This window comes from Columba livia, chromosome 8 (assembly GCF_036013475.1).
Source record: "Columba livia isolate bColLiv1 breed racing homer chromosome 8, bColLiv1.pat.W.v2, whole genome shotgun sequence".
NCBI lineage: Eukaryota > Metazoa > Chordata > Aves > Columbiformes > Columbidae > Columba > Columba livia.
The window spans coordinates 4727014-4750476 of record NC_088609.1 but is presented as its reverse complement, the minus strand read 5'-3'; the positions used below and the strand labels follow the sequence as shown (position 1 = coordinate 4750476).

The window sequence follows — 23463 nt, the reverse complement described above, 5'->3', positions numbered from 1 at the left end:
ACTAATTATTCACAGTCTTTTCTAGTATAAATTCTCAGAGAAGCCGCATTCAAAATCAGGAAAGGGAAGTGACTGAAAGTCCATAGGAATCCAAAAGGATTCTGAGTTCGTGAACGAGAAATCACTGAGAGTTGCCAGATACATAGAAGCTACCTGACACATGAAGTCCATTATTTGAAAATAATTAAATGCTAGAAGAGAATTTCAGAGAAATATTGTGTCTGCTTTGTTTCCTTTGTTCTTATGCTTCTCTTAAGCATCTGCTTAAGGCCACACTTAGAGTCAGGATTTGGAGACAGTTGACTTTTTATCAGACCCAGTACAGATATTCTGGAGTTACGGATGCATTTGTAAATCCAGACTAACCAAAGCATTGCTGCTTCTTGGCCCTGGGCAGCTCATGATAAAGGGGTTTGGACTTTTGTGGAGGGGAGAGGTGGAAAAGTTAGAGACAAAGGACAAAATCTAGAAGGAAGCAGACTCAGAAATTTCCATAGTCGATAGAATTATTTATGTGCAATCATTATGCTTGAACAATTTAATAAAGTTAATTTGTGTGTGTGTGTCTACGCTTGCAGACATATCATCTAGTTGCTGCAGCATTCACTGGTTATCAGTGTAGACATTCTGTGGGCATTTCTTTAAGCAACTATGATGGATTACTTGGATTCTGCCGTGAAGGACGCCAGACTGAGGAACTGAACCTAAACTAAAAGTAACCCAGCAAAATGAAAAGCATCGGTTTTAACCTGGTTCTGTTCCTACATCGAGTTCACCACTCAGCTGCAGAAAAGCTTTCCTGAAAGCAAGCATTGACAGCAACACTGGCTTCTTCATGTCTGAAGTGTCTGTGAAACTTCAGTCTCAGGGAAGTGGGTATGAAACCACTGCCTTAAACTGCACCGTGTTTGTTCCCTGTCGCCCTCTCTGTCCAAGGCATTTGCACACCGCATCAGAATTTGGCACAAAATATGTCTTTGCCGCCAGTCTGTGAAAGTCATTGTCCAGAGAAAAGAGGAATATGCAAGTTAAGGTGTTTATTCCTAATGTGAACATTATTTCAGGTCCTCCAAGTAGCTGCTTCAGATGCTTTACATCACTTTGTTTTTCATTTCAGTTAAAAGTTAGAACTTGTTCCTAATGCCTTCTTCCTTTCTCCCCAGATAATCTGATCAAAGCCATCCTGTCAGCAACCAAAGATTACCGTCTAACTCCAGCTCTTGACAGGTAAGATGAGACCTTTTAGAATAAAAGGAGCAAAAGTGACGGTTTTCCACGTGTACTAAATAAATTTTTCTAGATATTTTTGCCAGAATTGTTGCCAATAAATTTGGCGGTGCTTTGGAAGTGGATCGGGAGCTAGAAACTGAGTCGTCTTTCCAGTAAATCTGTAAACTCTGGAGACCTCTTTTAAGTCAAACATGAGTAGAAAAATGTACCTTTTGACTGTTTCCTAATCTTTTGTTTTACATGGTGTCACAGTACACCCTCTTGCTCCTTTTTCAAATAAGTAAATAGCTGCTTTGCAATAAATACATCATTCTTTTCCAACCTTTCTGACAAAGCAACGGGATCACAAGAAACTCGTAGAAGGAAAGAAGGGACTGGCTTGTTCTAACAATGTTTCGTCAACATCTCACTCCTAGAGCAGGAATATGGGATTGCATTGGCCAAGGCTGTGCCAGGATGCAATAGCAGTCTCCTGGGTCTTTGGTATTTGAACCGATGCCTTCAGAAGCTCCTTTCATTCTTCAGTCCTATTGTTGAGGTTCCTTCTGAAACTTGCTGTCATGTTTACAGTCAGCTTCACGCTGGTAGTTCTTTAGTCTTTCCTATCCTTGCTTTTCTGTCATTCCTTCTCTTTGCCCTGCAGTTTTCAATTAGTGCCAGAGGTGGTTTCTTTCAGAAGCTGTCAGAGGTTTTTACTGGGACATGATCTCTTTTCAAAGTCCTGGTACTATTCCAGTGGTGCTTCTGAACCCAGGGTAATAGCACAGTTTCCACCTTCTAATCACATTGGTTTTATTTCCTGGCCCAGCTCCTCTTCTGCCCACTTTTCCATGGCAAAGTCCACAAGCTTTCCAGCCTTTCATCTCTCACGCTGGTTGTAGGTCTCACCTGCTGTAGTTAGAGCTGGGATTTACTCTCTGTGTGAAAGTTTACTCTTGGTTTCTTGTAATCCATGTGCTAATTTAAGTTACTTTGAAGTTTGCCTTGCCTCACAGCAATGCCAGGTAGGGATAGCCTTTAGAGGTTGGATTAATTTGAGAAACGATGCTTAGAAGGCAAAATCATTTTACAAATTGCCTTCTTAGAGATTTTGCACACTGAGTCTCACCCATCTGGTGAGAGCTCAGCTCTCATTGGAGAGTTAAGATTTTAATCTGTTGAAAAATCCACATATAGACTCTTTCAGAAGGTTGCTTATGGGAAATTAGTGTTAATGACATCGAGGGCAGGTGGAAGATTCTTGCGGGGAACATTCATGTAGCTATGACTCTTGCTGCTCATTTATTCTTTGAGGAGTGTAATGTGTCTCATTTTCTTCAAAAGTAATTTCTTAGGAGGTTGTGAAACACAGCCACTCTAGCATGAGCTGCTCACTTTGGTTTTGCATTACTTATAAAGGGTTTGGTGCAAAGATAGAAAAGATTGGACATTCAGCCTTCATGAAATGTATTAATATGTGAAGTCCCCAAGATATCAAGCATAAAGGAGACCTAAGGAACAATCTGGAAATGTATTTCTGTTGTATTGCAGTAACAAGGTTTGGTGGTGCATATGCTTGTAAACACACAGATACCTTGGCGAAATACTGTTTTCCTGGGAACTTCTGTGATAAATACAAAGCAGTGGATGTTGGTTGCATAGTGCATATGCCTCACAGCCAAATACCTTCCAAGTGAGCAGGTCTTGGAGAGGAAAGATTGAAAGCGAAGCTGGGGTGGGAGAAAGCGACAAAAGAGGCATGGGATAGCAAGTCACAAAGAAAGAGCCTAAAGCAGTAGTTGGATGGAGTTGTAACAGAGGGTTATTACGAGAGAGAGCCTGGCTGCTGTGGGAGGTCTCCAGGCTACCACAGTGCTGCTCTTGTAAACCTGCTTGGTGAGTAGGGTGTAGATGAAGACTTGAGTATGGTTCCCAAAATGTTCTTCAGCGATTTACAAGGCTGTCAGCAATTGGTATCTGCTGTTTTGGGTTCTAAAAGAGCTGATGGAGTAGCCTAATGAGGGAAGGTGAGCTACTTTCTCACCTTGTCTCAAGCTCAAAGCAGAGACCAGCAGTTCCTCTCTGTGGCAGCTCCAGTGTGCTGGGAGCAGGACCTTGAGGTTCAGCTCATTCCCTTACTGCTCACTGGTCAAGGAGAAGGTCTAGACCTCCCCACTTTGCTCAGCTCTGTGCCACAACTGGAGATTGATCTGAGAGCTTAAAAAATGCCTTATTTTGAAAGAATTAAGTAAGATGTTCAGCTGGAGTCTGTGAGGCACGAGGGGTCAGAATAGGAAATCTTGTGAACCCTCCCACTTGTATCCTCTTTGAGGCTGATTCTAGCAGTAGGCAAAAAGCACCAGGTTCACCTGCTCTTTAGGATGGAGTTACACCAACATTTAACTTTAAGAAGCTATCTTTGCTGCTGCCTGCTCTTGGACTGTAGCTCCCTACCCTCTCCTTGTGCTGCCGCGATTTAAAGAGGGACTTTAAAGTGGGTCACTGAAATGACTTCAGTTTAAAAGTTTTCTCTCTTAGCTCAGGTCATTCCAGTGACTTCATGTACAGAGCTGCCTTGGCACAGCGCTGCACGGCAGGAGGAGAGAGGGTGAGCTCTGCTGAGCCCATTAAAGCGAATGTTCATGTAAGCACACGCTGAACGCCGCGTTCCCAGGGGAGCGGTGGGAGAGGCAGGAGAGGTGAGATCAGAGCCATGCGTGAGAGCACAGGGAGGAAGGAAGGGATTAGAGATGTATGGTGGGGGATCTACACCAAGCCTTTGGTCTCGTCCCCACCCAAGCTTCTCCATTTCTGTCCTCCTTCACAAAGCTGTCCCTTGAGATGTTACCTTCGCTTGCCTCCCAGAAGCCCTGGAAGTGAACTTGTTTGTTTGATTAGCCCTGTGCCAAAAGGGCATCCTAATGCACCTTTTCTGACACAATGTACCGACATGGTGCTGAAATGAGGCAAACTCAATCCTTCCGGGTGTGCGTACACCTTTCATCGTCCCGAGGCAGCTCTGCCAACTCACTCCAGCTAATCCCTCCATTGAGGAAAGTTGTGTTAATAACTAGCAGCAGCTGGAGAGCGTGTGAGCAAATGCTATAATTCACGCCTGTAACATGGTGTAAGTGATGCCATTCTTTCTTTGTTTTCTTCATGACTCCTTATTGTGGCACCTTTGTGTTGAACTGCTCGTAGTGACCTGCTTCTGCTCCGGGGCAGGAGACGGGTAAAGCTGTGGTTGTGTTTGTCAGCATAGTTGCAACTCAGCTCTGAGCTTTTCTACAAAAGATTGGAGGACCAGGGGACTTAAGAATGAGTGTCTTTTCCTTCAGTGTTGCCCTGTTTTTCTCCGTAACACAGATGATAGTGGGCCTCATTGTTACTTCAGAATTCTTTTGCCCTTTTTTGGCTTTTCCAGGCCCGACATCCCTGGCATTTTCACTATTTGTTTTGTGGCTCCTCCAGTGGTCTGCCCCTCATCCACAAATCGATGAGGGCTTGATTTCTAGTTCCACGGCTCATCTGCTGGCTGGATTTCAGTGGATTTTTTGGGTTAAATCTCTGCTGTGGTGACCCGTAAATTTCCTATGAAAAGACATAAATATAAAAGCCTGACTGACTCTTTCGTATTGCCTCCAGACGGTAATGAAGAAAAACTGAGTGTGAGTTTATAACCAAGAGGAGTCTTTACTAATGCAGGATATAACTAACAAGTGAGGAAGGAACTCCTCAGAAGCAGAAGAGCAGAAGAGATGTGTGTGTCCCTCTGGCTCAGGCTGATAGCACCAGTTTAAGTAGCAGCAAGCCAGATCAAACCAGAATATGCTAAGCCTCCCTAAGCACCAGTTACCCTGAAGATGTGGTTTTTAATTATTCTGTTATATCTTTCCTCAAAGCTTTTGGTTCCAAAGTTGCGTAAAGGAAGGCTTTGTGGTTTTTCTCCCCTGACAAATCCCTCCAGTGCTTTGATAAGAGAGGAAGAGGAAGTAGCAATCGCTACAACGCATACATGTGTTTACAGAGCTATATTGTTCAAGAAAATCTGTATGAATTGCGGTTTTGGTGTAGATGAACTCAACCTCTGAGCATCTGTGTCAGGCTATACATCTGGCTGCAGGTCCCAGCTTAGGGCTTTAGGGAGGGTCTTTCTGGTGTGGAAAGTCCGTGACCCTCCTTCTCATACCACCGTGGTAGCAAACAAACCTGGGCTGTATCTGATGTGTTCAGTCCTTGAGCTCTTCTGGAAAAGAAATACAGCTTTGACATACTATGTAAACAAACAAAGAGGTATTTACACACCTCTTTGTGGAGAAACAATTGAACTGAAACTGATGCTGCCCGCGCAGTGTTTCTCTAGCCAGTAACTTGCCTGGAACCAGCAGTGACTCTGCAGGTTCCCCATGCTCGGGCTCCATCAGTCAATGCGGTGAAGGAGCTCAGCTGCGCTGGTGCCAAGTGTCCAAACTTCAGGTGGGGGTGTGAGGTCAGGTGCCTGGCGTCCCTGCCAAATGCTTCACTTTTACAGAGCCATCGGGTGGCCCTGCAGTCTTCTCCTGTCCCACAGTGTGACTGCCAAAGCTGGTGAGACCAAGCGAGCTCCTTTCTGCCGGGTCTTGATCAAAAGTCTGGGCTGTCCAGATGCGATGTGCACATCTGATGTGCAGAACCCAGGCAAAGCCCAAGACTCACCTTATCTTCATAGTGTGCACCTGAAGAAAGCAATCTGCACCTGAGTACTGCTTTCTGAGCATGCAACAGAAACTTCCAGCTTTGCAATGAGAGTACTCTGGAAAGAAATTTAAGAAAAAGCTACTAGAAGAACAAAGATTAGATTGCAGTGGTTAAAATCAATCTGGAGAAAATGTAAAATTACAATAGGAGAATTTGCCAGAGCCAAAGACTGGGGAAGTGAGGAGTGGGAGGGACAGGTCAGTCTAGACCTTTTCATAAGGCTCTTCTCTGAGCAGTTCTGTACTGGAGCCAAGTCAAAAGCCAGGCATCTCAGAGGTGGCCACGCAGATTGTGCTTACAGGATGAGGATTACGTTCTGCAAACCAATGACTATAAAAAGAACATTGGAATTATATACATGAAGTCTCTGTGTAAAAGGGACCCTGCTTTGAGCAGCATTAGCTCCGCATGCTGGCCTTCCAGAGTCAGTGCTTCAGAGATCTGGTGAGAGGTTGAAAATGGTTCAGGGAGTTACTGCAAATGTGACTCAAGATCTAGGGGAGCTGCCACACCGTAAGAGGTGTGAGGAGCTCGCTCCAGTTTGTATGGTCAAAAGAAAATTCAGAATGGGCTTTGATCAGTCTACAAGTTCCATGTGGGAACAGAGCCATGAAGAAGGGCTCTGGAACAGCTCTGGCTGGTGAAACTGGTTCTTTTCTCTCATGCTCACCAGTCTGACCCATGACTGATTATACACGTGAGGCTGATGTTTACACACAGTGGTTTGTCAGTAAGTGGATCACATGCAGATGTGGAAGGGACTGCTGACAGTAGATGGTGCTTTAATTTAGCAGAAAAGGGAAGAATGCGATTAAGTGGTCTGAGGCTGAAACACGCACATCTGTATTCAAAATTGGTAAAAGCCATCATCCTAACAATAAGTGGGAAACATATAGAGGGGAGTGTCTATAGCGTGCAGTCTTTGGATTATAGCACAGTATTCTTCAAAACATAAAATTAAGAAAAGTTATGTCTCAGAGACAACTGGGTAGAGAAATTACAGTATTTCACCCAGCAGTGTGCTGTTTAGGAGGTCAAACTTTCTTGTCATAATCATCAAAAGAGCATATTTTTATCTGAAATTTCACTTGGCCAGAGCTGAACTATGTCTTTTTTCCCTCCTGCAGCACCTTTTCCTTAATGGTTTTGGCAAAGCTGTTACCAACTTTGTCACTCAGTTGGGTGTACTTGGGGCTGACTTTTTCCCTTCCCTCCTTGATACAATATTCTGCCTGCACCAGATCTTGCCTCTACTTTCTCCCTGTCACCAGAACTGTATTTTTTTATTGTGCTGTTGTCTATAAAGTTCTTTCTCTATTATGATTTGTTTGTCACAAACACGCACACTTCTTTGACCCTTAGGGACAGAAGCACTGGGCTAATATAATATATTAATCTTCTTGAGGAGGTTTTCCCTTTTGGAAAGGCTGGAATCTGCAGTTAAACTTCATCCGAGCTGGGGAAGCTGTTCCTGAGTATTTCTTGGTGCTGTTAATTCTGCGCATATCTCCAACTAACGGCTCTGTCAGCGAGTTAACCCTCAGTGGTTTATCTGAGTCTTTAAGTGCACTCCAGCCCTGCTCTACAAAGACAGACCCCACATAAGCAGAGCTTTCCTCGTGCTGGCTCCTTAGACTGATTACAGTGAGGACAGCCTAGAAGAGACCACTCGACTGTGCCTGGAACTAGGAAGGCCGCCTAGCCCGGAGATCTGCTCCAAACAACTAATTGCCTTGGACCTTTTCCGAAAAAGGCTCTGCAGACACGTATTCCTTCAGTGAACTACCAGAGATGGAGGCACGTTGCCAGAAGAGCCAGCTGCGTTTGGGATTAGATGGCTGGAAAGAAGTCCTCTCTCCGTCTTCAAAATGAAATGACTTTTTAACATCTGCTGCAGAGAGTTCTCGTGACTCACAGTTCCACAAGAAACAGTTCTCTTCCTTCTCTTTCCTGTTTCTTTGTTAATTAAGGTTATTTTCCTTCCCCTTCCTCACCCATTGTGTCTCCATATATGTTTCCTACTGGACAGGAGTGAGGAAGGGTCCTTTTCTATCCATTTCATGTTTTTCTGTCTCTTGAAGTCTCGTGATAACTGCAGCAATTTAGCACTCAGCAAGGTGAGCACACCCCAGATAACCTGGCAAAATCTGCCTGCACTCAGAAAATTGCTTGGAGAGAAGACTTCCTCGCTAAGCCCTTGGTTTATTGTTATTTCAGTGCTAAATGAATAATGAGAAGGTTTAAGTAAACCAATGGGTTTGATTCAAGCCCATCCTAACAGGGGTGTGGGGGGAGAGGAGCTGCTTGTCCTGACAGCTCATCTCATTAGGCCACACGTGGTGTGGGGTGTTGAAAGCAGTTTATCACGTGTAATGCCTGGGCATGATGGGGTGAGCTGGGGATCGAGTGTATCTGAGGCCTCCCCTTAATATTCTAAAAGGTTTCCTGTCTTTCTCAGATAGGTGCAAACTAAATATGTGCAGCTCAGTGTGTTTGAAGTTATGTTACAAAAATCACCTCTTTGTTTCTTCCACAGTCTCAGTTGTCGGCGGTGTATTATTGTGGGAAATGGTGGAGTACTTGCAAATAAGTCATTGGGATTAAAAATTGATGACTATGATGTTGTTGTCAGGTGAGTCTTTGCCATCACAGTTTTCTTGTTGTTTTTTCAGCTTCTCTATCAGTTCACATGCTATGCAGGCAAAGGTTAAACCTTCACTGTTGACAATATCCATTTATAAGGACATACTAAGTAATATAGAGGGGAAAAAACAAAGACCATATAAGCGTTTGTTAAAAATGGTGATCACATCAAAGGATAAAGGAACTCCTCAAGCATTCAATTTTCCACAGTTGTTCAGGAATGTGCTCCCACTTGAACCTTCTCTTCATAGCTTCCTTCTAAAAGCTTTTTGTGATGCCCGTAGGTGGTTAAGCAGTAAAACATACCATTGGATCTGCTCACAACTACATGCCCTGAGTAGCCCAGGGAAGTGTTATTGGTCGTACATGTGTAGCATTCCCTGGGATCCACACTTCACACTTCGGATGGGTTGGAGGGTGTTGGTCTCTTCTCCCAGGTGACAGGACAAGAGGAAATGGCCTCAAGTGATACCAAAAATTCTTCATGAAGAGGGTTGTGAAGCAGTGGAACAGGCTGCCCAGGGAAGTGATGGAGTCACCATCCCGGGAGATGTTTAAAAGGTGTATAGACGAAGTTCTTAGGGACATGGTTCAGTACTGGAGTTAGGTTATGGTTGGACTCAATGATCCTGGGTGTCTCTTCCAACTGAAATTATTCTATGAATTCTAGGATGGGAAGAACTAAGAACAGCACAGCATAGGCTCTTAGGCAATAGTAAGCCTCCTTGAGTGAGGACCCAGCAACAATTAAACACTTGTAGGTGCCCTATAAAAGTTGTGAATACTTTGCCTCTGTTTCACTGCGGGTGATGTTGAATCAGGGAGCAGACACAGAGCGGTGTAGGAGTGGAAACAACCACAGTCAAAGTTAGGACTTCTTGCATTCGCTGAGGACCTGGATCATCGCCATCTCAGAATGCTTGAAAAACGTGCTGATATGTGAAATCACAGGTCTAGTCATAACTCTTAGTAATAAATCTGTCAAGTCAGGGAGGTGTTCTGGGTGACTGGAGATTAACAAACATAATACCTGTACTAATGGAGAGTGAGAGAGAGTGTGTGTGTAGGAGGGAAGGGGGATGTGCCCTAGGGAGCTATAGACCCATTAGTCTGACCTGAAAGAAAACACAGGGCTTTATAGCAGGTTCTGAATCATGAGTAACAAAATACTACGATGGTAAATAGGAGAAGTGGAATAAACCGCAGTGTAAGTTTGTAAAAACTGTTTTAACATAGTCTAAGCTGGTATTTATTTTCCTTAGTAAGATAACTGACTTCATGTTAAAGGGAATTTAACTGATATAATCTCTCTGAACTTTAGTCAACCATGAGACATGGTGGCAAATAGCAAATTCTTAGCAAAGACAGAAGAAAGAAAAGGATTAGTAAAAGAATGCAAGGCATAGAGAAGGTGTCGTTTAGCATGGTCTCCTTTCTCTCCCATGTGCTAGTAATGGGCACACGAGGAGGAAAGAATAGAATATACATAGAGTAATAAATACCTTCTAACTTTGGACCAAAAGACCAAGAAGATCAGTTTCAGTCCTTTGTTCCTTGAACAGGTTCCTGCTTTCCCACCAGTGCTCTGGACACAGGAATGGCTGTTCAGAACGGGATGAAACTTTTACAGCCCTTCTCCTAGTTCATCCCACTGTAAGCTGCTAGTGAAGAGTTCTTATTGCTCGTCATAGTCTGGTGATTTGCAGCTATTTGAGCCGAATTAAAATTCAGTTATAGCCTCTTTGTGGGCTCAGACTGTTCAAAAAGGAGCAAAAGAACAGTTTCAATCCATCTGGACTAAGCCACCCACTAAGATTTATGTCAGAAAGTCCACTATTTAATTTCCAAATGAAAAGTTCAACCTTTTCTCTCCACATCCGTAAATCTAAGTCAGTTTGCAAGCTGAGAGGATAAGAGGGCAGCTAAGCACCTGTGCTGTTGGTGGGGTGGATGAGGGAGAAAAAAGTCAACTATAAAGGTTAAATGAAGCCAGGTGTTTGGACGTGGGACTGAGGAAATGAGGGCAGACTTCTTCTTAAATGTATCCAACTGCTTCCTTTACTCCTGGGTCAGTCCCTTGTGTCTAGCACCCTTTTTCATGGGTGGCAAAACTCTTCTGAAGGATCAGATTTGGGACCTAGGAGGTGAATTTTAAGGGAAAAAAGGCAGTACCCTTGTGAACAAAGGAGTGATCCAGCAGTACGTGGAGTTTCTTGGTGCAATGTGTGTCACCATGTCAGGATCACTAATTGCAGCGAAAGACGTTGATCTTGTGGCGAAGCAAGCCAGATCAGCTTTGACAGTTCTCAACCAGCTTGCAGTGAGTTAGTGGCTTCTTTTTTTAAACTGGATATTATCAGATTTCAGTGCAGACGTTACTCCCAGCTGTCACACTCTTTACCTGGCAGGAGCTGCTTGCAGCAGTCAGTCATCAGTGCTCTGAAATGCCTCCTTAGAATAGATTGCAGACGGGGAGAAACAAGTACATGTCAGAAATTCCTGGTTAGAATGAGCCTGTGTTCAGGAAGGTGCAAACTCCACAGCTTGAACCCTTGCTCAGGCACAACACGCTGGTGGTTGTAAATACAGCTAAATCTTAACAAACCTCAGTTAGGATGCCAGGTCTCCTTGCACTGCCCATAGACAGGCACTTTTCTCCATAAGGAGTTTCAGAGTTTTTCTGTCTCTGTATCCACTGATGACACAGGGAGCATAGGGACACTAACACCTAACCTAGGCACCATTCAGAGCCTCCCAAATATCACTAATGTATCACCACCAGGTGTTGTGCCTGAGCAAGGGTTCAAGATGTGGAGTTTGCACCTTCCTGAACACAGGCTGTGGCTGCCAGAACTTCTGCCCGTGGGGCCGACGGTGCCGCCTCATTAGCAGGACTCCATCCTTACGACTCCATCAGCAACTCACGCTCTGGGCCTTTGCTGGAGACCCGAGTTCGTTTTACTTGGGGAAATGGTTTGTTTTGTTTCCTGTCTAGATGCAAAGCAGGGGTCCCGAGTTTTGGGCACTTTAACAAGGTAAGCAGCGAAACAGCAAACCCAGCAGCTGGGGATGGGAAAAACTCTGCCAAAGAGCTGCATGTAGACATTTGAAATGACTGCAGGTGCTACACTTCTCCCCCACGTCAAGAGGACAGATGAAAATATGTGTAACTATTAATAGCTTTCTTTACATAGTACTTTTACGTTATGTAGGCTCATCTGCCCCAAAGAGACTCAATGCCTTCAAGTTTAAATAACATCCATAGCAAACGTGACTGATGTATGATTGTGCTATCAATAACAGAGGAAAAAGCAAGGGATCAGCCTGGCTGGGAGCACTGTTTTTATAGGCAGGCAGGTCTGGATGTCTCCAAGCGAGGGTTTCTAAACCACAAAGAAAGGCTTCATCTCTTGTATAAATTGTGGTGGTGCTGATTCTTAAGTTGTTTTCCCTTTAGTATTTTATTCCTAATGATAAACTAAGTATTTTTACAAAAAATACATAAGAATTTATTCTCCCAAACTCAAAATAGAATTTCGGGTTGTATACAGGGATTTTCTTCTAGTAAAATGTTTCCCGCCTAAAATGCTTATGCAGCCTCAAAAAGACAAGTCCAGATCCTCATTAACATTCCCACACAGCAAAATTTGCAGTCCATAAGCACTTTAAAGTGCATTGAACTACCCTAAGTCAAGGAGGCTGCAATAATTCAAGCAGGCAGTGCTGTTCCATCAGGGGCTGCTGTTTGATGTCAGCAAGATTTGTATTCCAAGTTACTTCAAATTTCCTCAGCTTTGGGTTTCTGGTTTTGAATAGAAGTTCTGAGCAGCTTTACTGTCATAAAGTTATCATTGTTGTTGACACCAGAGCGGTTTGGGAAAAAAACTTTGTCCCTGAGGGGTGTTTTAAGAAAAGCACGGCTTGACACATGGCAATCCCTTAGAAATCAGTGTGCCCGAGAGCAAAGCTGGGTGTCTGCTTGGGTGTTTGCAGCGCGGGATGCACTTCACAGCAGAAACTCCTCGAGCCGGTGTGACCGCGGCGGTGCTGAGCCTTACCCAGCCTCTCCCTTTGCGCTGGCATTCTGCATGGGCCGCTTTGGGGAATTAAACCAGGTGGAGATAGTTCCTTTGGTTTTTTTTTCAGATTATTAGCTGGCTTGGTTCCCTAAACAGTCTCACTGCAGATAAGATGAGCAGTGTAAGCTCTGGACTGGGAGCAGGAGACCAGTTTAAATCCACTTAAACTGCCATCCTCTATTTCAGCCCAGCCTTGTAGAATCCAAGTAAGATATCCCAGGAGTGGTGGGATGATAAAATATTAATGCTTAGTTTGTAATTCTAAATTTGCAAGGAAAATATCTTTCAGTTTCCTTTTCCAAAGCTTCCAACCTGATTTAAGTCACAAAGAGCAGATACGCAGAAAAGGTTTGCGTTATATTCAATGAAATAATTTAAAAAGCTCCTAATTAAACTGTCGTCACTTGGTATAAAGCTTCATAAATATGATGAAGAGCTGCACGAGTGAACATTTGCTGCTGTACCAGCTGCGTGTACCTGAGCACGAGTGGGAATCCATGGCAGTGTCTCCTCTGGTTGCCTTGCAGGCTGAACTCAGCTCCAGTGAAGGGCTTTGAAAAAGATGTGGGTGGCAAGACGACCCTCCGGATCACATATCCTGAAGGTGCAATCCAGAAAATGGAGCAGTATGAGAAGGATTCCCTGTTTGTTCTGGCGGGATTCAAGTGGCAGGATTTCAAGTGGCTGAAATACATTGTTTACAAGGAGAAAGTGGTAAGAACACTGTCAGCTGATGTTGTGAAGGTCACCTAATTAGAAGGGGTGGGCAGACATGATATCACAGTCATACTTGCCACATTCTGGTCTGAGGAGAGTTCATCTCTGTGTCCTGTTGCATTTATGTGAAGGCTTTTTCTACCTCCATGGGCTTCAGCTTTAATGAAATATGTTTTACAAAGACATCTCTCTTTAACATGACCTAGCATCACAGATGAGGCTCTCTATTAAAGATTATGTTAGTGTGTACCATGAGCAATGAATTTAATTTTTATTTATTTTAAAGAGCATATAAAAGGACCAGCTTTTACTATGGTTTTGTGGACTCTGAGGATTTAAGAGTAGAGGAAACAGCAATGGTAAGGGAAAGAAATAGGAGTTTGGAGGTAAGAATGTGATGGCACAGGAGGGAAGAAGACAGCAGCAGCACAACTTGTTGAAAAGGGTGAGGTCCACAGACTCATTGTGACCTCCTGAATAGCACAAGCCATTGTATTTTCCTGTATTATTGCTATACTGAGATTCACGATTTGTGTTTGGCTAAAGTATCACCCGGAAGAACAGTTTCAAGTCTAATTTGAAAACACTGAAATGTTGAATCCATAGCTTTGCCCATGTAAATATTTTGTCCAAGTCAGTTTCATTAATGCCCTCTGAAGAAACATGGACCTGTTAATAGTCACGGTTGTTCTCTGTAATTCACCCATCCTGAGTGGAATCAGGTTGTAATCACTGACTTCTCATTCAGTGGATGGTTTGTCTTTTAACTGTTGTCATGAAATCCAGAATAAATGTCCTCTACTTGCATATAGTTGTTGTTTTACAAATCCTATATATCTGGTTTCAAATGTTCTTTAATGCTTTTTCAACCAGTAACCAGACAAATGGGTTAATGTTCAGAGGATGGGATGTTATATCCTGTGTTTAGAGACAGAGAGAGGAGGTTGGCAGCTCACCATATGCAGAATGAAGCAGTCTGGAAGTATAATTGTATACAGTTGTTACATAGATGGCCTTAAGAGCTCATACTTTGCTCTTGTCTCACACTGGCACCAACTTGACATAATTTTCCTGGTACCAGATGGATGAAGTTACCCGTGAGCCTCTGAGCAAGCACAAGTGGCCTTTCTTAGCATGAATAATTGAGTAATTTTCTTTGGTTTATTTCATGCTTTTGTTCTTCATTTTGGGCAAGGAAAAGCCCTGGCAGTGTCAGAGCCCTTCAACCTGACCACACAGTTGTAGGAACTCCTACTGTTTAGCTTGAGGTTCAAAGGATTATTGGTTTGCTTCAAAACAAATTGAATTTCCACCCGATGCTTGCAGTTATCTCTAGATTCTAATGTGGCATAGATTCTATGCAGCAAACAGTTTGTTAGAACTTGCTAGAAGATTGGGGAGAGCAACTGCAGTAATCTAGAGTGCTTCAGTGCCCGGCTTAGCAGAGAGAAGAAAGAACTTGAGCTTCTTGCATTGCATATTACTTGAGTGCTCTTGTGATTGGCTGCTTATCCTTCATTTCTTTGGAATAAACACCCTATTTTTTTCAGTTCTTGTAGGTGATGTTTTCCAGATCTCTTAATTCCTGTTGCTCTTTTGAATGCCTGCAGCTGATTCATCCTTTTTGTAAAGAGCAGCACCCAAAAATTTACAGAGTACAGCAAATAGAGAGCAGGAAACAGCTACTTCACTCTCGCCTTGCAGTTCTCATTCTTTGTACATCCACTGCTTTTTCTGCCTTTCCCACAATAGCCCGGGACTGAAGGTGAGTGTCCAGTTCCTCAAGGCTCCAGATCTCAGGAAGAACTGGAGAGCAGCTGCTTCCCCAGCTCCTCACCGTGTGCATCGGCTCCTTCTGCCCGGGGCAGCACGGTGCACTCATCCCTACCAGTTCTTTCCTCCAGAGCACGTCTCCAATTTGCCAAGTTCCTTTGGCAGACCTTTCCGGCATACCTGCCATTCTTTCCAGATTCATGTCCCCTGCAATTTAATAAACATACTTCTTACTCCATCATCCAGGTTGATAATGAAAACACTAAACAAAGTTGGTTCCTAGGCAGACCCCAAAGCTACAACATCCTTCCATTTCTATAGCGAGCCCACTGAGAACTCTTCCTTTATAGATTTTTGGCTACTTCTCAAATTGTATCACAGTAGTATCTTTAATAACATTTTTTGGCATGTTTGTGAAAGTGATATGTCAGAACCCTTACTGAATTCCAGTTCATGTCTTGCTTCTCTGCTATGATACTTTTTTTTCCTGCATAAAGAAATACTATTTTTTATTCACTAATGATTCACTCTTAACAAATCCACCTGGGTTGCTACTCGTCTTTGTTATTTTTTCCAGGTGCTAACAAATAATTAATCTTCCTATTCTGAGGACTGAAATCAAAGATCAACTCTCTTCCTTTTTTTGCCTCCTTAAGTCTAGGCGCTGCTTTCATCCATTTTTCAGTCCTTTGACACCCTACCTGTTCTACACGAGTTCCCAAAGGGAATTGTTGCTGGTTTTGAGGCTGCTGAGCCAGTTCATTGAGTACTTCAGGATGCGGTCCAAGTGACTGGAAAACATCTGCCTTGTCCTCTCTACTCTGATCTCTCTCTGTTTGAGGCTGAGATCTTGCTGTCACTGGCTTTCGCTGCAAGCAGGTGGCTAGCACAGCTGCTTTTTCTAGTGGAGATAGATGCAAAAAGTGCTGTCTTTTAGCTAGAAGCAGCAATGTGATGGAGAAATAACAGTGCTATGGGATAAGGCGTGGGTGTCTGTTCTGGTAGTGAGCGCTAGTATTTTGATCAATGTGTGGTAAGTTCAAAATCACAAATGCCTGCGCAGTGCGCTCTGTGGAGGGTTTCTGTTTCCTTCCCAGAGATTTCCGAGAGAAAAGGGAGTTTCTTCCTCACCTGGATTCATCTAGAGGCACTTGCTTGACCTCGGAGCTCTGTGTTCCACTGCTGCTTTTTCCTTATCTGAGATGAGGCCTGCTGAAGAGCACGACTTCCTCAAAAAATGGGCTGAACTCCGCTTTCTAATGTTTCCTTTGCCCCTGACTGTTGATGACAACTGCAGGTGTCCGTGGTAGTGTCACAGGTGGGGTATGAGACTTTCTAAATTCCTCCAGACACCAGACCTGGAGCTGCGTGGACCTGCTTCACCGGAGATTCTGGGCCAGTTACTAGGAGCCTTGCCTAGTCCTCTGTTGAGTAAGTTAAATCAAAGGGAGTTTAGCAGAGAAAGAACCAATGAAAGGCGAATGGCTATTTATTGCTGGGGTCAGTGGTCAGGTAAGCTTATTCTCCCTGCAGCTGAGAGGGATTTGCTCTGTGTTATGTTAGTCTTTTGGCAGCACTTGCACGCTGAGGAAGGGATAAGTACTTTGTAGAGAGGAGGATTTTCAGGAGATGTTATAAGGAAAAAGAATCAGTGTGATTCAGAAGCAGCAGCAGAACGGGGAGGCAAAGGGTTTGATGTGTTACACAATCTGGTGCAACAGCCTCCTCGAGATCTGTGTGGTACCTTGGTGCCCTCAGAGACACTACAAGCAGAAAGAGGAGCACTGGAATAGGGACTAAAGGGAAAGTAAAAGCTCAACTCCTTTTATTTCACACTAAACCAGAAATATCTAGAAGCAAATAAAAGCCTGAGACAAAAGAATAATCTATAAAAGGGACAGGTTTGGCTAAGTATTCATACTTCACTAGCAGCAAAACCAAGGTAGTTTCCCTCACAGAGTTCTGGGCGAGCTGGCACTCAAAATTCTGAGTGTGGTAGCAAGTTAGGGCAGTACTGTATCACTGCAGAGTATAGACCTGCATGTAAGGGGAAATTTGGGTGAATCTAGGCAACTAAAATCCTTGTAATGTGATTTCGGTCATTTGACAAGCATTAGAATAAGCTGAAGGAGAAAGTGATTGCACTTGTTGCAGGTAAATGGGGAAAAAGGAGTCTGGGATGGAGAAAGGTGACATGTTGAGCAAAGGGGAGGATTGCACCGTGCTGACCTAATATGTCAGCGTACAAGTGGAAGGGAAGTGGGCTGGAGTCCCACGGCCTGCAGTCGCGGGAACCCGTGGCTGTTGCAGAAGGTTCACAGATGTGAGTCGTCCGTGCATCTGCGTGACTGGTCTGGCAGTGCTGGCTTGCAGTCATTGCTGCAAGAGCTTCCTGACACTTCCAGGCAACCCTCCTCTGATGACACAGCTGCTGCTAGTGCTCCCCAGGGGAGGATTGCTCAGGGACAGCCACTCGGAACAGTGACACTCTCTCCTGGACTGTCTTTTTGCCAAGAGATGTTACCCATACGTATTGTGACCCACCCTTCTGCTTCTCACCACTTGTACCCTCCTGCATCACCCCGGGTCTCTCAGTGCTAGAAGGTCTTCCTGAAAACCCAGAGTACCAGGGGAATTACAGGGAGGAGGTTTTTGGCCATAACAGAATCCCAGAATGTCAGGGGTTGGAAGGGACCTGGAAAGCTCATCCAGTGCAATCCCCCCATGGAGCAGGAACACCCAGATGAGGTTACACAGGAAGGTGTCCAGGCGGGTTGGAATGTCTGCAGAGAAGGAGACTCCACAACCCCCTTGGGCAGCCTGGGCCAGGCTCTGCCACCCTCACTGGCAAGAAGTGTCTTCTCAAATTTAAGTGGAACCTTTTGTGTTCCAGTTTGAACCCATTACCCCTTGTCCTATCACGAGTTGTCTCCGAGAAGAGCCTGGCTCCATCCTCGTGACACTCATCCTTTATATATTGATCCCCATGAATGAGGTCACCCCTCAGTCTCCTCTTGTCCAGCTCCAGAGCCCCAGCTCCCTCAGCCTTTCCTCACACGGGAGATGCTCCACTCCCTTCAGCGTCTTTGTTGCCCTGCGCTGGACTCTCTCCAGCAGTTCCCTGTCCTTCTGGAACTGGGGCATTCTACTCTGTTCTGCTGGAGAAGAATTAAAATAATGGTCAAAAACGGAAACTTTCACTGTTGTGTTGAGGGTAGATGCTTCCTGAAACAGAGGAATCTGCAAGTGCCACTTATGCAAACGAGCCGTCGCCGCCTGGGGCTGAGGCCGATTCCAGGGTGGTTTGTTGCCCATCATTAGTGAATCACAAGGAGCTCTCGTGCTTGCCAGGGCTCACTTCCCTGAACATCTGGCACATGGTGGCAAAGCAGCCAAGTGAGGGCAAAGGTTTCACTAGAAATTGACAGCTCACAAACTTCCTTCTCATGTGGTAATGAGCCTGCGGACGCTTCCAGCAGGAATCTCTGCAGCCTTTGCCAGGAGGAGTCACTTGCGCAGTAATTGCGTGCGGCACCTTGAAGCTCCCTTTGATAGTGAAAGTCATGGGAGCGAGTGAGCACCTGCCTGCCAGAGAGGCCAAGCTGGGCTGTCTGGCCCTTGCAGGGACATGTCTCTGATGACTTGCACCCTGCGGTGATGCCATCTGAAAAGCAGTTGTCCTCCAGCAGATGTTGATACTCCAGCATGTGGCTCTTGCTTATGGAGATTTCACGGCTGTAGCGACACTGGATAATATTTTTTTTAAACGTTTTATTTGGGAACTACTTTTCTGCTTGAAGTCAACAGGTTACTCCCAGCCCTGCGAAAACATATGTTACAATACCTTCCTGCCTTGATCAGGCTGCCTTACTGTGCTAGAGCCAAGGCTGGACTGCTGCCAGAGCCCTCACTGTCTGCTGAGCTTTTGTTTAGAGCTTCTCTTCTTCCATTAGTTAATGGCCTTGTCATGCTACGTGTTTGCTAGGGCAGGCTGTGAACGTCACAGGCTCGTAGTACACTGCAGATTCTTTGGAGTCTGAAATAGCCTTGCCTGGGGGCTGTTCTGCATCCCTGAAAAAAATATGAGGAGCCACCATGCTCTTCCTATTGGCTTGAGGAAAATAGTGAGGCTGTGAATCTGTTCTTGCTGTCCAAGCCCAAGCAAAGCTTCATCCACATGTGCATATTTCCAGCTTGTTTAGAACCTTGAGCAGGCAGCTTCTCTGGGTCTGAACCAGGAAAGGAGGACCTGCATTTTCTAGCACTATTACTTGCCTTTGGTGACAAATGCAGTGGCCACTGCCACTGACAGTTTCACTTCAAAGTCTGCTTCTGGATTGCAATACTTCCTTTCCCTTTCCTTCTCCTAAAGGCTTGTTGTTTTAAAATATTTCATATACGGTTGGTCTTTTCAGTTTCGAAAGGACTGTGAGAAGGGCTCTGTAAATCCACCACTAGTTATCTTAATGCATTATGATTATGAAGCTTGGTTATGGATTTGTGATGCCTGATCCTGTGCTGAGACAGAGCTCCAGCCCATCTGCTCAGAGATGTGCCTGGGTATGTGTTGCCTTGTGTCCTCCTGCTCTCCTTGGGCTCAAATAGAAGGGGACAGAAACTGGGCTTGCTGCTCCATCATAAATGAAAGCAAGCTTTTGAATTTGGAAAGATTACCGCTTGTCCTATGTGTTTCACAAATTTGAGTTTTCCTCCAAATAGTAATTTATAAATAATACTTTCAGAAGTATGCAATGTGCTGGTGAGTAAGGCAGGCGATGTGCATAAAGGACATGATGAGGCTTGCACCAGAGGAGAGGCAGGAAAGCCTTTTCAGGGTGATTGTCCTGTGGTCCCAGCAAAGAGAGCAAAAGGCCGTTACCGCCTGCAGAGCGTGAGGGGATTTTTAGGAGCAATTGATAGCAGAGAATTGCTTATCACATCGTCAGGATGGTTCACTGCCTGTTTCAAGGCAGTTGAACCATTACTAAATGTTGAAGTGGAGAAAATGCCTTGTAATAAAGTGGAAACATGATGCAGACTCCTCTGACTGAGAAGAGGTGGGAGGGTCTGCATGATGTGTTCTGTGCAGAATATTACATGTTCCTTTGGCAGAGAGTAATTGGGAGTTAGTTTGTCTTTGTGGAATTATTCTTAGGACAACACTGCCCTGTAGGCTTGATGAACACTGACTATTTTTTAGGTTTCCATCTGTTTCTGGCTGTGCAAAAGGCTGGTCCATACTACCTGAGGGGCTGTGCTCCCAAAATCAGGGTCTGCTCTCCCAGTACAGTGCAGGGGTGGGAATGGCCCAAGGGAACCAAGGAAGACTTGCATACAAAAAAGCAATTCCTTCTCTGTAGCTGGTCTAGGAGACCAGAGCCATTTCCAGAAGATGTAAGATGTATGAATGCTGGTGCTCTATGAGAGAAGGTGAGCCAGTTTTTTTCCACTCATGGTTAGAAGAGAGGCTAGAAAATATATGGGTATGCTTTATAAAATCTTGCCCTTGCAGACCAGAAGAGGGAGAAGAACTTAGTTCTGTATTGTATGGCTTTTAACAAGCTTTTGGGTAGTGCTGTGGTGAGGACCATACAGGAGCCTCACTAGACAAATGACCCAGTTTGCAAAAATGGGCCTTGGGGGAGACTTCCTGGCCAGATTCCCAAAGGAAGGTTGTTGGTATGGAAAGTGCAGGCTGGAGCTTGCCCTAAATACATACCTGCATGCAACAGCATAATAAGATTAGGCAGGTCACTACATAGCTGAGAGCTGTTCCCACCCAGGCATACTTGGTGTAAGTACACTGTCAGGCATCCGCTGGTGACAGGAGCTGCCCTGATGCTGTTGCATGTGCCTGTGTAGCATTTAATATTATCAGATAGATGGACGCTGGACAATAAAAGTTGTCCACCTGGATTGGATCATCATCAATATCCACAAGTGTGTAGCCACATTCACCTGAGCTTCTGGGGCAGATGGAGAAGAAAAAATACCCATAAGTACACTCTTTTCTGGATGAAAAAAAATCCAGCTATCAAAAGTTTGTGACATATATATATTTGTAGGAATAGCATCATTGATTACCCCAATTTTAAACAGTTTCTCTTTAAAATTCAAATAAAACTACATTGGCATGCCTGCCCTTCCAGTAATTCCCTCACCATGCATGGGTTTGTTCTTTTTTTGTCCATGCTTTGCCTGCTAATACCTAACTCCAGTTTTCCTTGCACTATACCTCCTAGTAAAAGATGAGAAGCATTTACTCATGCTAGGCTTCAGTAGTCCTTAAAGACCCTTTATCTTACATCTGCCAAGACAGCATCATCTTCATTTCTGGCTCAGTAATCCTCATTGTAACATGAAAACTGGAGAACTCCAGTCAGATTTGTATTCTTCTTTAGTTCCTTTTCCTTCACATCATTATTAAATTAAGAGATCCAAGCAGAATTTGCCCCCTGAAGAGACTGAATAATTGCCTTAGCAGGGTATCTTTTCTCTCATTACCTCACTGTCTTGCTTTATCCTGAGACAATTTGTTCCTAAAATTGTCATCTTCTAATATCTTCTGATGTCTGCTGCCATCCAACTGACAGGTGCTGCCCTTTCCTAGATATTTGATCACTCCTTCCTTCTTCATCCATGACTCAATAGAAGTCAAAAAAGAGAGATAATTTAAAGGGTTGTAGTTCTTCCACATCTCTTCAACAAAAAGCCAGCATGAGTGAGGGCCAAGTGAAGAGCTAGTGCAGCTGTCTCGAAAAGCATGGGGAGGGTGCTCATGTTGCACTCGCCCTCTTTGGTAGGCACTGGCAGACATCAGACATCAATATTACGCAAGTCCTGGTAGGTGCACGTCAAGGGCATAGTGCTTGTAAACTCAGGTTATACTGGTCAGCTACACTGATCAAAGATAGACTTGGAATATCTGAGGCAATGTAAAGAAATTTATTCCAAATCTTATGCCGTTCTTAATGAAACACACAATTCTGTAAACAGAAGAAGTAATGAAATTGCCCTGTTGCCTGTGGATTTATGTCCTGCTCCCTTATGCCTCCCTCAGTACTCTCAGATTTGCCCCATCTCATAAATACCCAGTATGCTCCATCCTCCCTTTGATCCCTGACTACTGCCTGGTGGTTGCATGCTGGCCAAGACATGCTTGTTCACTAGCCCATACGAATGTGATTGGTCACGTGGCCGACCAAATGAACAGATAAGAGCTGAACTTGCACGGCATCGTCTTCACCTGGCCTCCCATGCAGACACGTGGGTGGTTCTTCCATCCAATGAGCATGGCTGTGCCACCAGTGCAGCCCGTGCCTGCTGAGCATATTGCACTGCCCACATGTGCAGCAGATGTTCCTCTGTACTGGAGCAGCGCTTTATGTATCCAGCACATGGAGGAAGTCAGAGAACATCTTCAACAGTGAAACTGAGACATTGACCAGAGGGTATCAGCTATTCATGCAAGCGTTAGTGGAATAAAGATGTTCTGTGTTAACACTTCAGTAAAGAACTACAGGAATCATTTGAAGTCTGCAAAGCGTCCCTTAGTCTAAGAGATTTGAGTTCGATTTATTTAGCTTATGCATGAGATTTTGGGGAGATTGACTTGTAGTCTCTATGTACCTAGAGGGAACATTTAATCTCAGAAGACTTTTTTAATTTAGTAGGAAGACGTATATCTGAAGCTAGGCAAACGACCAAAAAAGGCAGTGCATTTATATCAGTATAATTATTTTTGCTACATCTGCCCTGTAGGCTTGATGAATTTGTTCTTGAAGCCTTAAAACCAAGACTGGAAATCTTGGTAAAGTTCTGCTCCAGCAGTGTGAGAGTGCAGGGCTGGAAGGAGAAGTCGCTGATGGAGGGAGCGCTGCTCCCTGCTGTGCAGGATGTCGGCAGGATCTCTCTTGGCCTTTGAGCCATGCTGATAAGAAATAGCAGAATGTGGTGGCTGGGAGCCGAAGCTACTGACACCGTATTCTGAAATATAGACTTAATCCAGTATCTGGGAAAATTCTGTTTCCTGAGATTATAACAAAGGAAAGTGTAGGGTCTTGCATCTGGGCAGGAACAACCCCAGGTTCCAGTATAAGTTGGGGAACAACATGTTAGAGAGCAGTGTAGGGGAAAGGGACCTGGGGATCCTGGGGACAGCAGGGTGACTATGAGCCAGCACTGAGCCATTGTGGCCAGGAAGGCCAATGGTACCTGGGGTGGGTTAGAAGGGGGTGGTCAGTAGGTCAGAGAGGTTCTCCTGCCCCTCTGCTCTGCCCTGGGGAGACCACACCTGGAATATTGT

General features: G+C 44.5%; 1 protein-coding gene across 18 annotated transcripts in view; it reads left to right on the top strand.

Annotated features, from left to right (window-relative positions):
• Positions 1 to 23463, top strand: part of ST3GAL3 (ST3 beta-galactoside alpha-2,3-sialyltransferase 3) — a 194705-nt gene that overhangs the window by 133035 nt on the left and 38207 nt on the right. For all 18 annotated transcript variants that reach the window (XM_065071597.1, XM_065071607.1, XM_065071602.1 and 15 more), the window contains 3 exons: positions 1164 to 1227; positions 8483 to 8578; positions 13196 to 13382. In XM_065071597.1, coding sequence (XP_064927669.1) covers positions 1164 to 1227; positions 8483 to 8578; positions 13196 to 13382 — 347 coding nt within the window. The remainder of the gene's footprint in view (positions 1 to 1163; positions 1228 to 8482; positions 8579 to 13195; positions 13383 to 23463) is intronic.